This window comes from Cnephaeus nilssonii, assembly GCF_951640355.1.
Source record: "Cnephaeus nilssonii genome assembly, chromosome: 21".
In the NCBI taxonomy this organism is placed as follows: Eukaryota; Metazoa; Chordata; class Mammalia; order Chiroptera; family Vespertilionidae; genus Cnephaeus; species Cnephaeus nilssonii.
The window spans coordinates 7533933-7549711 of NC_137092.1; the positions used below are offsets into that span (position 1 = coordinate 7533933).

Here is a 15779-nt window from a genome sequence, read left to right on the forward strand (position 1 = left end):
GAAGTGCCCCAACAAGATTGGCCTTATCCCTGGGGAGTCACCTACTTAATTTGATAAGAGCCCTACTCACTAACAGCATGGGAGACACCAGATCCCCTTGAGGAGTGAAGGGTTTGTTTCCCCAGCTGTGGGGAACACTGACAGTGAACTTCGCTCGGCCTAAGCCCCTGTGGGAACTGCCTTAACTGAAAAATCATTCTGCCCAAGGTCACATCTCCTTCCATGGGCAGTTCACGTCCAAAGACTGGCTGGTGTGGAGTATAAAGACCTGGCCCCTTGTCCCTAATCAAGGGATCTCTGAAGGGTCATCCCAGCTTCAAACCCCCCAGTAGGACTGGCTGAGCCACAACTCAACTTTCTCTTCCCCTCTTTTCCTCCCCCGCCCTCCGTGTGGATCCCACGGGTACTTAGTCCCTGGTAAACCTCCTGCCTCGGTCTCCATCTCGACTCCTCCCTGTTCCTTTGGTCATGATCAAAGGAGGGTGCGCACACTCTGGGTAAGTTATTTGGTACCAAACTCTCAATAGGTATTTTACTGATGTCCCTTCACTTAGTCACTACGAGTCCTAAGAGAGGCAGGTATTCCTACTTGGCCCATCGGGTAATGAAGGCTTCCCGGGGCCAGGAAAGGCCCGGGGTCCCTCAGCAGAGCGGGGCTGACTCAGGGGCGCCGCTGGAATTCAAACCATCCAACTGACCTTCAAGTCCACTCCCTCCACTGGCCATACTGTAGCCAAAACTACGGAAAAATACATCTGGGGAGTCTAGAGCGTTAGCTCCTTGTCAGCCAGACACCTAAGTGAGAATCCACTCGATAGCTAGCTAGCTTTTGAGACTTTCACCAGAAGCAGGACACTGGGGACGCAGTTCGGTGGGGAGAAAGGAGGGGGATGGTTGGAGCAAGAAGGAAGTTTAGAGGCCCTTCATTCTAGCTCCCACAGTACAGATGAGAATGAGCCCGGAAAGGCCAGGCGGCTCGGCCAAGCTGCCATGACCGGCTCGCGGCACAGCTCAGTCCGACTCCCTTGCTTCCGCTGCGGCCTCCTGCACCTCCCTGCGCTGCCCTGGGACCAGGAATGGCGACCTCAGCCCTGGCTGCTCCCTCGGGCTCTCCTCCCTCTCACCTGATTCTCTCCAATGTCTGGGCACCGGTCTTGCTCACCTGAGCTGCCCCAGATTCCAGCCCTGCCCTCTGTCCACCGGCTGAGGGCTGAGTGCCGGACTTGCTGCCACAAAAATCCTGTCCTCATACCTCTGAACGGGTTTGACGGCTGAGGCGAGGCTGGAGGGGAGGGTGTGGAGTGTCTACTCCCAGGCTGCGCCTCTGTCTCGCAGCGGCTCTGCGAAGCACTTACTCATGAGGCAGCCTTTGCTGCTCAGGTGTGAACAGGGAGTCACCAAGCCATGAGCATCTATCCCGAGTCTGACCGGCCACACCTGCCTGTGTGGGAGAGACACTCCCTGTCCTGGCGCAAACACAGCTCTCCCCAAAGGGCCTTTCATTCTCCAAACATTCGCCCTTCTCCCTTCTCTGTACGCCCACCCTCCCACGCCCCTCCTCCCCAGCCCCCAGCCCAAATCAAAGCCTTCCGGGACTGTTCGGCCTCAGAGCAGACAGGGTGTCCTCGGCGTGATAGGGTGGTTCGGGGTGGTGACCACAGCACACAGGCTCCTTCTTCATCCCAGTGAGTGTCCCCTCCCCTGAGTCCTGGTGAGTCAACACCACTGGGCCACACACAAGGCTCCTATTCAGGGCTCACTTTCCTCCGGCCCGAACTCGGATCTTGGCATCTCTCTCCCTCTCATTTTCTGTGTAGGCCTTATTCTCTCCATGGGAAAGCTCTGCTCCCTGCCCTGTGCCTCCTCTCTTCCCCCGGCCCCCCTTCCCACACACACACCCTCATTCCTCATCCATACCTTCTGGAGTGTGCAGTCGCAGCTGAACACAAACATACAGAAGGTGGAACAGCATAGAACTGTGAAACGATTAAATACTCATTCACGTAGTTTCCGGCCGGCATTGGTCGCTGCTGGCTCTGCAGACCCCTGAGCTATGTTGAGGACACTGCCCCCCCCCCCGCCCCCCCGCACTCCCACTTATGTGCCTGCCCATCATTTAGCCAGCATTTTTATTTGCTCACGCTACGGGCCAACTTTTAGGGGGAACAAGTTGGGCAGCTGTGACATCTCAGGGCAGTGCCGGGCAGGATGCAGCAGGTGCCCCAAAAGAGTGATGGGACCCCCGAGTGCCTAGAAGTTCAGCAGGACAGGGAGATCTGTGGGTCTAGAGACACCGATTTAAATAAACCGAGGGAAGGGTACTGACTTGCGTGGACAAGGGTATGTGTACTCTCTCTGTACCCGGGGCATGGGGATACAAAAAGGGGGACAAGCAAGAAAGTAGGTCAGGACAGGAGCTTTGCCATTCTCTGTGGCCTCGGGCAATCAACCTCTGCTAGCCTCCATTTCAGCCCCAGAGGCAGGAGGATGTGGAAGGATTTGCTGCCTTTGGGGAAAGAAAGGCACAGCGATGAGAGGGCTGCCTCAGTGAGAAGCTGTAGTCCCTTCTTCCGAAAGCTGAGTTGCTTGCGCCCCCTGGTGTTTCTGTTCCTGTAATGCTCTCTGCACCGAGGTACGGCCACACCTCGTCCCACTTCAGAGACGCTGGTATGGGCACAGATGTGTTCCCTCCTCAGGAGTCCCCTCCCCATGTCGAGGCTCTGCCACTTCCCCAATGGCGAAGGATGGAGCAAAGCCACAGTCCCTGCCTCACACATGGATGGGGGTCCAAACCAGTGAAAGGGAACCCACAGCAACAATGTAATAGGGTTGTTGTGAGCCTCAAATGAGCAAATAGACCTCAGACTAGTGAGGGCATAAGTAAGCACTCAGCAAGTGATAGCAATTCCGATTATGTAATTGCTGGAACAATGACAGACACATAGTAGGTGTCATAACTATTGGTTAAACAGGGGTCAGGAGGAGCCTATCAGCATTTATTTGTTTATTCATTTGCCCATTTAATTATGCTTCAAAGATGTCTTGCTCCTCCTATACTGTCTTTGCTGGAAAACAAAACAAAACAAACCTTAAGGAATCAAGAGCCAGCACCCTCTGGGAGGAAAACATTTCATTCATTCAGACACCCATACAACAGCTCCTACTAGGTGCCACTCACTGACTTAGGCACTGGGGTAGAGAAGTAAATAAGTTACAGCCCTTTAGGGGCTTTAGATGCGGGTGGGAGAGACCAACACAAAACATGGTGGTATGTGTCCAGTGCTGACTGTAATAAATATAGGAACAAGCTGCGGCATTACAATCAGGAATGGCGGAGTCAGGAATGGTCTCACAGAGGAAGTGACATTTGTCCTGGTCCTGAAGGGGGTAGATCTCCCAGGTGAAGAAGAGCAGAGGGCATTCCAGGTGATAAGAACAACATATGCAATGCACAGAGCTGTCAGGTGAGAAGTCTGGGTTGGCGTGTGGGCCTGGAGAAGTAGCTGGGAACAGAAAGGGTGTGGTCTGCCCAGGGCAGTGGTCGGCAAACTCATTCGTCAACAGCCAAATATCAACAGGACAACGATTGAAATTTCTTTTGAGAGCCAAATTTTTTAAACTTAAACTTCTTCTAACGCCACTTCTTCAAAATAGACTCGCCCAGGCCATGGTATTTTGTGGAAGAGCCACACTCAAGGAGCCAAAGAGCTGCATGTGGCTCGCGAGCCGCAGTTTGCCGACCACAGGCCCAGGGGATCACGTGGACTCTATTCAGTGGACCACTAGGAGCCTGAACTGAGGAAGCATCACGAGCAGAGGCAGATGTGCCATGATGTTTAAGCTTCAAGGACCATTCCTGGCATAGCTTCTCCCAATCCTGAAGGACCCCAGCAATGCGTTCATATTTTTTCTCAAGTTTCCTAAAGTAAGATGTCTTAACGGCAATCAGTTAAGACTGCTGGCTCTTTTTACTCTGACTTAACCTATGTCACACCATGTTGGGGGGCCTTGGAGTGGCAGCCGCAGCATGTAGGGAATTCAGCTAAAGGTAAGTTGAATAAGAAACTATTTTTGAGTGAAATGTATTTATGTAGTTTGCAGTCACTCCATGTAGAGGTGAGCTTTTTGCTCATCATCCCAGTGCAGGAATGCCTTTACTTGTCATCAGGCTGCCTCACTCTGCACAGTGACATAAAGAAGCAACACTAAGGTTATATTGCTATAAATATATCTGAGAGGCACTAAAAGTTTTTTAATTAAAGGGTTTTAAATATTTGGAGCCAGAGCTAGCTGGTCCTGGAAAATTGTTCGATATTGTATGTGTAAAATTATAAATGGGCAATTAATTTCTCATCAATGCCTAGTCAAAAGAAAATGTGTCTCTTGTCAGGAAAATAGCCAATAATTCAATATACACAATTATAAATGTACCATAAATATGAAGATGTAATCAAAGTGTATGGCGTCAAAAGATATGGGTTTTCTTTTTTTAATTTTAGAGAATTCTGCTTCTGACCAAGATGACATATCAGGGGCTGGGTTTATTCTCCCACCTAAAACAACTAAACACTGAGCAAAATATATTAAACAACAATTTTCAAGACATTGGCTCTCAGGGAAAAAAAGGACAGAGATAGGAAACAAACAATGCGAGTTCTCTGATTGCCCAGAAGTGAAGAGGAATCAAAGCATAGCCTGGCAACTCCCTAAGCCAGTGGTCGGCAAACTCATTAGTCAACAGAGCCAAATATCAACAGCACAACGATTGAAATTTCTTTTGAGAGCCAAATTTTTTAAACTTAAACTTCTTCTAACGCCACTTCTTCAAAATAGACTCGCCCAGGCTGTGGTATTTTGTGGAAGAGCCACACTCAAGGGGCCAAAGAGCCGCATGTGGCTCACGAGCCGCAGTGTGCCGACCCCGGCCCTAAGTTGAGGAGATGAAGCTGGGAGGTGGGAGGGGAGAGTCCTGGAGACAAGAGAGCTATAATGAGACCTCCAGGGATTTTCAGGTGCTTCCTCTGGAGTCTTCAACTGCGTAGTGATCACCATAGGCACGTGCGGAAACTGACCCAATGAGAGGGCCACTCAAAGGAGAAGAGGGAATAACACTTAGAGCTCACATGGGACGGGGAGTAGCTTCTGTTCTCACTAGGCAGAACGACAGCTCGCACAGTTCATGGGAGACTGGGTAGAGTACTCAGAGGGTTTTGTCTCCATGATGGCCCAAGTTAGCTCTAGACTAAATTCTTCTCTGCTCCCACCCAAAAAATAAATTAATAAAGCAAGACTCAAGAGGATCAAACTTTTTCAAATAACTGCATCCTAGAACAAAGCTCAAGAATTTGTATAGAAAAACAAAAAACATCTGTACCCAAAAAATTAAAATTCAGAAAATCTAGCACACAATCAAAAATTACCAGGCATTGCAAAGAAACAGAAAAATATAGTCCTGGAAAATAATTAGGAAAACAATAAATATAAAATTAACCCAAAATGACACAATGATATCATTAGTAGACAATTCTATTAAAACAGCTATTATAATTGTATTCCATATGTTCAGGGAGACAGAGGAAATATTGAATTAACTAGAGACATGAAGAATATAGAAAAGACCCAAATCAAACTTCTAGAGATGAAAACCACATTATCTCAAGGTAAAAACAAACAAACACACATTGGGTGGTTTTAATAGCAGATTACACACTATGGGAGAAATTATTGTTAAACTTGAAAAAATAGCAATAAAAATTATCTATAGTGAAACATAGCATGTAAAAAAAAAGATTTTTTTTAACAATGAACAGAGTATCAGTGGCCTTTGAGACAAAATCAAATGACCTAATGTAAGTTTAATCAGAGTCACTAATAGCCAAATTTTGATCACTGATAGCCAAATTTTTCCTAATTTGAAGAAAATGAGAAACCGACAGATACAAAAATGTCAATGAACCCTAAGCATGAGAAACATGAAGGAAACTACACCAAGGAAAATTATAAATTATTTAAAGCCAGTGATAAAGAGAAAGCCTTCAAAACAGCCAGATGGAAAAGACCATATTATGTACAGATGAACAAGGATAAGAATAACAGCAGACTTCTCATTGGTGACATTACAACCTTGAAGACATTTGAGCTATAACCTTAGAGTACCAAGGAAAAAGCTGTCAACCTAGAATTTGATACCTTGTGAAAATACCTTTCAAAAGTAAAGATTTTTCTCAAACATACACTAGCTGAAGGAACTCATCTCCAGCAGACTTGCTGCACAAGAAATGTGAAAGGATATACTTCAGCCAAAAGGATAATGATTCCAGAAAACTGGATCTATACAAAGAAATGAAGAGCACAAAATATGTAACTATTTGGATAAGTATAAAAGATTATTCTTTTTGTCTTTAAATCTCTTTAAAAATGCATCCAAATATACTGTGGGATTTATAACATATGAAGAAATAAGATGTTTGACAACAATAACACAAAGGCTGAGAAATGGAAGTATACCATAGTAAGACTCTTACACTATACATGGATCAGTATATTGTATGAACATAGACCACAATAAGTTAAATATGTATACTGCAATCCCTAAAGCAAGCAAACCCTCCCACTCAAAAAAAGTCCAATAAGGCATCAAAAGATATAAAAATGGAATCATGAATAATATTCAATCCAAAACAAAGAAAAAGAAGGAAAAGGGGAGCAAAGAACAGAGGGTAGAAAATAGCAAGAATGTTGATTGAAAACTAACCATCTCAATAATGACTTAAAATGCATAAGATCTAAATAATCCAATTAAAGGCAGAGATTGTCATATTGTATAAAAAAGTAAGACCCAAATATATGCTGCCTATAATAAATCCATTTTACATACAAAGACATCATAGGGTAAATTGTTATACAATATTCCAACCAAATGCATAATATTTTTGAGTGCACACAGAACACTCACAGTGAGACTCACCATTAAAATTTCTAAATATTACATTTTTAAAATATATTTCTTTATTGATTTCAGAGAGGAAGGGAGAAGGAGAGAGAGATAGAAACATCAATGATGAGAGAGAATCATTGACCGGCTGCCTCCTGCACACCCTCCACTGGGGATCGAGCCCGCAACCCAGGCATGTGCCCTTGGCCGAAATCGAACCCGGGACCCCTCAGTCCGCAGGCTGACGCTCTATCCACTGAGCCAAGCAGGCCAGGGCCTAAATATTACATTTTTAAGGATCTAAATTATACGAAGGATGTCCTCTGACTACAATGGAATTAAATCAGAAGTCAATGACAGAAATGTCTCTGGAGAATCTCCAAATATTTGAAAAATAGCACAGTTTTAAATAACCATGAGTCAATGAAGAAATCAAAGGGGAAATTATAAAATATTTTGATATGAATGAAAGTAAAAACACAGCTTATCAATATTTATGGAACAGAGATAAAGCAGTACTTAGGCAAACACAGGATGAAAATAGGCCATTAAATCTGGCAATTAGGAGACATTTTGTGATGATACTGAGAACAATTCCAAATATACTTTTGAGTACTAAAACCAGATTATAGCAAATTGAGAAATAAACAGGAGTTAAGAATATTCAGATGGCTGCCTGCCTGGTGTGGCTCAGTGGTTAAGCTCAACCTATGAATCAGGAGGTCTCGGGTCATTTCCCAGTCAGGGCACATGCCCAGGTTTCCGGCTTGATCCCCAGTAGGGGGCATGCAGGAGGTAGGTGATCAATGATTCTCTCCCATCATTGATGTTTCTATCTCTCTCTCCCTCTCCCTTCTTCTCTGAAATTAATAAAAATACATTAAAAAATATATTTTTTAAAGAGAGTATTCTCTGTTTCTCAAAGCCAAAAAGGAATTTTTTTAAAAAGAACACACAGATGGAAAATTTGGATTTCTCCTTAATAGAGAGTGTAGACTATTTTTAAGAAGTTTAGGTTAGGAAAGGACAAGGGAGGGTAACTAGCTTTGAAAAAGTTTTGAGATAAAGTTTGAAAAAACAGAGTTTATCTTTAGACCAGGAGTAATTGGTTAATGGAGTGAGAAATGTAAAAAATTCAGAGATAGGTTGGCCATTATATGGAAAAAAGAAAAGTCAGACCTTGATCCATACACAAAATACAATCTTGTTGGAAAAAAACAGAAGTATAAAATATAAAACTATAAAGCTAACAAAAAATGTAAGGGAATATTTTTGTGATTCTTGCATGAGGAAAAGACTTCTCAAATAAAACCCCAGAAGCACAAAACTATGGGGCAAAAATTGCTAAGTCTGACTAAAGATTTATGGTCAATAAAGAACACAATAGGTAAAATTAACAAACAGATTGTTTCTTTAATCCTCATTGGAGCATGTTTCCTATTGATTTTTTAAGAGAGAGAGGAAGGGAGAGAAACATAGTTCAGTTGTGCCCCTACCAGGGATGGAACCCACAACCTAGGTATGTGCCCTGACCAGGAATCGAATCTGCAACATTTTGGTGTACAGGATAATGCTCTAACTGAGCCACCCAGCCAGGACTTTTCATTATTATTTATTATTATTATTATTAGAATGGGGTTATGGGGAGGAAAAGCACAGAAGTGTCATTCTCATCACTTCACATCAAGGGTACTTGCCATCAACATGCCTCATCACTGTTGATGTTGATCTTGATCGCCTGACTGAGGTTTGTCAGGCTTCTTCACTGTAAATCTAGCTACTCCTACCTCCCCTCTCCCCAGGCACACACATACACTATACCATGCTACGTTCTGTAGTCTTTGGAAGAAAGTCACAACCTGTGGCCCAAGTTAAGGAGTGGGGAGTTCCACTCCACCTCATTAAGGGTGAAGCAGCTACGTACATTTTTTGAATTCTTCTGCATGGGCGATGTGTCTTCTCCCCATAGATTTATTTACGCAATCATTTATTTATATCGGTATGGACTCACGTATTTTATACTTTGGGTTATAATTTAAAACTATTTTGTTCAAATTGTCTAGTGTGGACCACTGGGGGTGCTTTCAGTTCACCCCTGTGTTCGTTTTAATTGTTAATATGGGTAGATATAACCTACATAAACAAAAGCTCTTTGGGGTCCTTGATAATTTTTAAGAGTGTAAAGGGGTCCTGAGACCAAAAGGTTTGAGAACCCTACCTGAGCCCCACCCCAGGTGTGGGCGTGGCCTTCCTGCAGGAAGGGGCCGTAGACCGGACAGAAGCAGAGGAGGCCACACTTCCGTGCCCACAGGGACACACACCTCTCTGGGCCAAGCGCTGCTAAGGTTTCCGGGGAGTCTGAAACGCACCTCACCCTGCCATGCCTTTCCAGAAAACGCCACTGCGGGGCGCACGGCCCCCAGAGTGAGTCCTCCACCCGCGGGTCAGGACCCGCCGGCATCTGGGCTACTGCCCGGCCTTTTCCTCCGCGGAGGAGCCCGGTCCAGGCCAGACCCGAGCCGTCTCGTACTCACTCCGGTTCCGTGGGCTCGCCCTCCTGGGCCACATCCGACGCAGGTGCGGTGCCAGCGGAAAAGAGCGCTCCCGCAGCCAGCCGGGGCCGGGCGGGCGCACACCGAGGAGCCGGCCCGTTCTCCAGTCCCCGAAGGGCGCCCCGACGTCCCCCACCTGCCTGTCGGGCTGAAAGCAGCGGGACGGGTCCCGGGTCCCCGCTCCCCGCCCCCCGCCCTCCCCTCGCTAGCCCGGCGGGCTGCGCCCGGCAGACCCTTTCTTATGCAAGCGCACGACAGAGAGATAAATGGCTGCAGCTGGAGACCGGGCTAATTGATACAATAAGTTCTGTAATTGCCTAAAAAATAAGGTAATGATTTGGCAGAGGGAATACTTTGATCTTATCAGCCAGGAAAGACCTCTCTTTCCAAATGAAACTTCAGAGAGGGGCTGGAGGCCTCCAACTTGGAGTGTGAAGCGTAGAAACTGCCTCACCCTCCCTCCAATCCCCCCCCCCCCAACCCCCTTCCCTGCCTGACACTCCAGGCTTTTCAAGAAGGGACGCGAGGACCCTTTTTCCCCAAGGACTGGAGAATACGCGCATATGGGCCACGTGCTGTGTGCAGGAGGGGTGGGTTCTGGGCTGTTCAGAACCGGGCGGCTGGAGTGATGTCTCCAGCTGTCGAGAGGCCGTGAAAAAGGAGATGGGGGTGGAGGGCAGACTGGAATTAGGAAAAACCTGATTTGGCTCAAGTCTGATGAGGTTTCTTAGCCAGTGAGGGCTGCTCATTTGGGCTTTTCGGGCAGGAGGGTGGAACAGAGGGAGGAAAACCTTGGTCCTGCCTTCTCCAAGAAGCTGCACACACTCCACACACACACACACACACACACACACACACACACACACTCACACACACACACACACACTCCACACACACACACTCACACACACACACACACTCACACACACACACTCACACACACACACACACTCACACACACACACTCCACACACACACACTCACACACACACACTCACACTCACTCACACACACACACACTCACACACACACTCACACACTCCACACACTCACTCACACACACACACACTCACACACACACACACTCACTCACACACTCACTCACACACACTCACACACACACTCACACACACACACTCACTCACACACTCACACACACACACTCACACACACACACTCACACACACACACTCACACACACACTCACTCACACACACACTCACTCTCACACACACACACTCACACACACACTCACACACTCACACACACACACACTCACTCACACTCCACTCACACACACACACACTCACTCACACACACACACACTCACACACTCACACACACACACACACTCACTCACACACACACACACTCACACACACACACTCACACACACACACTCACACACACACACTCACTCACACACACACTCACCCGAGCTCTGCGCCGTGGGTGTCCCTGCCTGGCAGAGGCCCCAGCACAAAGAGGATTAGAGAGATGAGCTAATCTGGTTTGTATCCCAGACGCGGCCCCAGAAAGGGACCTTGTCTACCCTGATGTTTAAGGCGTGAAGGAGTGGGGAGTCCTTTGGCGGCTGCTGGCTGACAGTATGAGACTCCTTCCCACTGGGGACCGAAGGATGACAGGTTCCTGACTTCAGGGACAAACTTAGGTAGCCGAGGAGCAGGGTGGGTGGGCTGTGCTACAAGAAATGAGAGAGGGAAAGAGAGGAAGAGGCCCCCACCAAGGGAACTAGACCTCCACCCTACCTGTTTCAACGGAGAGGAAACTGAGGCCAGGAGCTGGCCAGGAGCTAGAGTCGTGCAAACTGTGCCTGGCTGAGCTGAGGCGGGGGTGGGAGGTGGGGCTCAGGTTTTCTGATTCCTTTCCGTCTAGTGCACTTTGCACTGTGTTGCCGGGACTGCAGGGGAAGGTGTAAGACAGGGGAGAGAGAGAGAGAGAGAGAGAGAGAGAGAGAGAGAGAGAGAGAGAGAGAGAGAGAGAGAGAGAGAGAGAAGGAAACAAAGATACACACCAAGAAAAACACAGAGAGGAACACAGACACACACAGAGAGACTGAGAAAGCCACAGTCAGAAAAGAGGTGAAGAGAGAGATGGGGAGAATAAAAGACAAATGAGAAAGACAGCCAGACAGATTCATACAGAGGAAAGGGGGAGACAGGTACACACCAAGAGACGGGGAGTGGCAGAGACTGAGGAGACAGATTCAGACAGGAGGAAAGGCGGGCATAGACAGGGACAAATGAAGACAGAGAGGTAGGAATAGACACAGAATGGCAGGAATATGACCCAGAGAGACACAGAGAGGAGACGTGGGGAGACTGAGAGGCAGAGGGAACCGAGGAAGGCAGGGTGGGAGGGAGGCAGATAGTGGGACTGTAGATTTTGGTCCCCTAGAAGCAAACCTCGCTTCCAGACCATTCTGGGGCCCAGAACAGGTGGTGGGGAGAGAAAGCAAGCTCAGTGCTTAGCGTATGTGATACAGGCTGATTGGGAGAGGGGGGCTGGAGGCAAAGTGGGAACCACCACCCCTGGGGGTTAGGCTGGTCAGTGACCACCCAGGATCCCTGCAGCACGCCCACTGGCCTCACACAGAACCTGGGCCACCCGCCCAGGATGGCCGTCAGCCCGCCCACCGCCTGGCTCCAGTCTGATTACAGCCGAAGTGCTAAAAGGCTCCAGACCCCCCAAGCCCCGCCCCATGGTCCCACCCCCCACGCTTCCCCTCCTCCTTCCCCTTCTCCCTCAGCTCCCTCTTCTCCTTCTACCCAGGCCCCTGGGGGGAGCAGTCCACCCCATTTGGTCACTGGCTGGGAGGAAGGGGGTCTCTGCCCTACCAAGCCCCCTTCCATGGTTTGGGACTGGACGCTTCTTCCTTCAAAGCCCTCTCGGCCTGGCCTCTGTGAGACACGTTCCATGCCTCGCCTGGGAGCTCATAAATACCAAGACGAGGTCGGTCAGCTGTGTACAAAACGTCGATCCGCACCCCACCCCTTTAGAAGCCCCTGGGTTCTTTGCAAGCTCCCTTCTCTTCCCTAGACACCTGCATGGAGAGGCTGGGGAAGGAGAGACGGGGCAGGGGCTGGGCATGGGAAGGGGGAACCCTGTGTGAAACTGGCCCCATTTCAAATGAGACTTGCCTCGGTTTGCAAAGAAATCTCAGGAAAGGCGGCTCAGGGCCCCTTGTGCAAGCAGCAGGCGCAGGAATTCCTTGACTCCCATCCAAACCTCCCCCCAGCCCCTTCTCAGCCTTTCTCTCTGCTCATTACCATCCACACCACCTCCCACCCACTGGGAAAGAGAGAAGGTCATCGCTGAAGGGGCCCAGGGAAGGGGGGCCTCCTGGAGAGGGCAGGCCCTGTGGAGTAGGAACTGTTTACCCACATCTGAGCTCCTAGAGCTCACCTCCACTCCCCTCCAAGAGCCAGCAGAAACTCTAAATTGCCCAGTCCCACACAGCCGCGACAATAGAATGGAAGGTGAATCCTAAGTCTAAGTGGCCCCATGGGGAGCAGAGTACGGGGAGAGGGCGGAGGCTGTGATGCCACCTGGAGGAAGAAGGAAGGCCTGACTCTAAGGCTGGGTGGGCGCCGTCCTGCCGGAGACCCAGGGGACCCGGGAGCCTGGGGGAGAAGGCGCCTGCATTCTCTTCCCGGTCTCTGCTGACAACTGCAGCATGAGCATGAACAGCTAAGCCTAGGGTGCCACCCTCAGATGGCTTCGTTGTACATGTCAGAAAACGACCTTTCACAACCTCGGTGTCATTTAAATGTCCTAGTCAGTGCTGGGCACACAGTAGGTGCTCAATAAGTGCCTACACAATTCCATGCAGGCCCCTCCAGACCAAAATGTGACTTGAAAATCAGTGGCTCTTTTCACAGGCTCCCATTACGATGGATGGCGGAGTGGGGGTGGGGGTGGAGAAGGGAGGGAGGAGCAGGTCAGGCGCTCGCTGAGCCTCTGGCCTTGACCCTCTGCCTGGAAGCCCCACAACAAGCCCTTGCGTGAGGAGCTGAGCGCTCCAGTAGTGTCTAAGACCTTGAGCCTGGAAGTTTATTTTGAGATTTGAAACTCCAAAGTGGCAGATCCCAGAAAACCTCTTCTCTGGCTCCGTAGTTGTTCTCTAGTTAAGTGGTTGAGAGTTGCTCTTGCAGTCAGCTGGCTCCTGCATCTGGGGTTCCTCCTGGGGAGCTGGGGGCTCGAGGGAAGGGGAAGAAGAAAAGGAAGGAGTGAAGCCCCATCCCGGATTGTCCACTCTGGGGCAGAGGTAGCCTGTGAGCCACGGGGAGGAGTCTTGTCCCCTCACCCACTTTCCTCCCTCTTGGAGTTGCTGTTTCTGGGCGGGGGTGGGGGGTGGGGGTGGGCCTCAGCTCAGCAACATGCCTTAATAGCTGAGCATCTATGTTGTGCCAAGACACAGTCCCACTTGCCTATGAAGACAGCTGAAGCCAAGGAAAGGGCCTCATCAGTGAGTTTGGGGCCCATGTGGGTGAGTCCACCCAAGGTTAGGGCTGATGTGATCATCCGCAGCCCTCCACCCTGCAACCTCGGCCCATATGTAGAAACAGACAACGGGGCCAGAGTCACACCCAGGCCTGAGCACCCAGCGGAGTCCGGGAGAGGCTGCTGGAGCGTGCTGACTGCTGCCCAGCATCCAGGTGGGGTTGGCTGGGAGGAGGGGAAAGGGTGGTCCAAGGGAAGGGGTGGGGCTGCTCCTCCCACCTGCTCCTCTCAGCATAAAGTCTGCTGCCTTTTCAAGAGCCTCCCAGACTGAGACAAAGGACAGAAGGGCAGGGGAAGGGTCGGCTGGTTGATCTCTGTATTCAATCCTCTCCCACTCCCACCCAACTTTCCACCTTCCCCCGAAAGGTGGGCACCTTCTACCCTGCACAGCATGGCCTACCCCTCTCCCCACCTGGACTCCTCTTCTCCACTCCAGCCTCCTCTGCTCCAGCTGGCTGGCCCCTTCTAGCTCTGCATACCAGGGTCTGTGCGGGCTGTTTGGGGTCCTCCTTCAAGCCTTTGAATGTTACCTTAATGAGACCCACTGGATCACCCCGGTTACAACTGTTTTTTTCCTGCTAATGGCTTTCCTACATACTATACTATGATTTACTTAGGATGTTTCCTGTTTATTGTCTATCTTCTCCCAATAAACAGTAAACTCCATGAGGGCAGAAATTGTGCTTTGTTCACTGATGTGTCCTTGGTGCTGAGCATCTGGCACGTGGTAGGGAATAAATATTTGTTGAATGGATGAATGCACTCGGTCCCCTGACACAGCAAGTGAGTGAGAGGAGTAAGAAGTGGGGAGAAGGGATGAAGGTCCCTCTGAGCCCTTCTTCCCCAGCTCAGCTTCTGGGATGTCTGTGGCCAGCTGCGCCCTGTCCGCTCACACTCAGGCGTCTCTAACACCCCCCCAACCAAGAACTGACAGTGAGTTTGGGGTTGAGGGGGGGTGAGCAATTTCCAGCGCGTTGTTTACACCAAGGCTTTATAGTTTAGATAAATCAAGGGGAGAGGCACGAAAGACACCTGGAAATGAGGGGCGAGGCGGGAGAAACTGAGGCCCGAAAGGGGTTGGGGCCAGATCCCAGACGAACTCCCAAAGTTGGAAGACCCTGGGTTTTAAAGGCCACTCTGCCCCCAGAGACTCTACCTGCGGGCCTGGGAAGTGCGGGGCCGGGCGGGGTGGGAGGTGTGTGTGTGTGTGTGTGTGTGTGTGTGTGTGTGTGTGTGTGTAGGTGTGGGGGGAGAGATGTGTGTGGGGCGGGGTGTGAGGAGTGGAGTGGGGGTGGGGGATGTGAAGAGTCACTTTCAGCAGTCAACACCTCCCACCCCTTCCCGATTTGCCACGCCCCCAGGCAGTGTGCGAGGGGTGGGAGGGGTGGGAGCACTGAGGAGGAGGAAGGGTGGAAAGGCGAAGGAGAGAAATGGCTTCGGGCTTCTACTCTCTAGGCAGGACCCCCATCCGGCCTCTGTTCGGGGAAAGCCGCCCAGCTGTTTCTGATTCTTTCCTACTCGCAGCCCCGCCCGAGGGGGTGGGGGCCGAGGCAGCAGGGAAGTCGGGGGAGACTAAGCTCTTCTGAGCCCCGCGGTGAAGGGCGTCCGGTCCGCAGGTGTGTCCCCTCCGGTTCGGCCATCGGTCGCTGGTCCACGGGCCAGAGGGAAGCAACCGGGCCGGGCAGGCGCGCGGAAGCCAAGTCTAAACGTCGTTTGGCGGGTGCGGTGGGCAGTGGGCCGCAGGAACCGGGCAAGGAGCCCTAGAGAAG

At 49.9% G+C, this 15779-nt stretch overlaps 1 protein-coding gene across 6 annotated transcripts in view; it reads right to left on the minus strand.

Annotated features, from left to right (window-relative positions):
• Positions 1–15779, minus strand: part of ST7L (suppression of tumorigenicity 7 like) — a 147639-nt gene that overhangs the window by 40920 nt on the left and 90940 nt on the right. For 2 of the 6 annotated variants that reach the window (XM_079761216.1, XM_079761215.1), the window contains exon 15: positions 15412–15770. The exons of 2 other annotated variants lie outside the window; for them this stretch is intronic. In XM_079761216.1, the coding sequence (XP_079617342.1) occupies positions 15525–15770 (246 nt within the window). In that variant the 3' untranslated portion in view covers positions 15412–15524. Of the gene's footprint in view, positions 1–13540; positions 13706–15411; positions 15771–15779 lie in introns of those variants that run through there. 2 more of the 6 variants (XM_079761212.1, XM_079761210.1) reach the window with 2 other exon arrangements.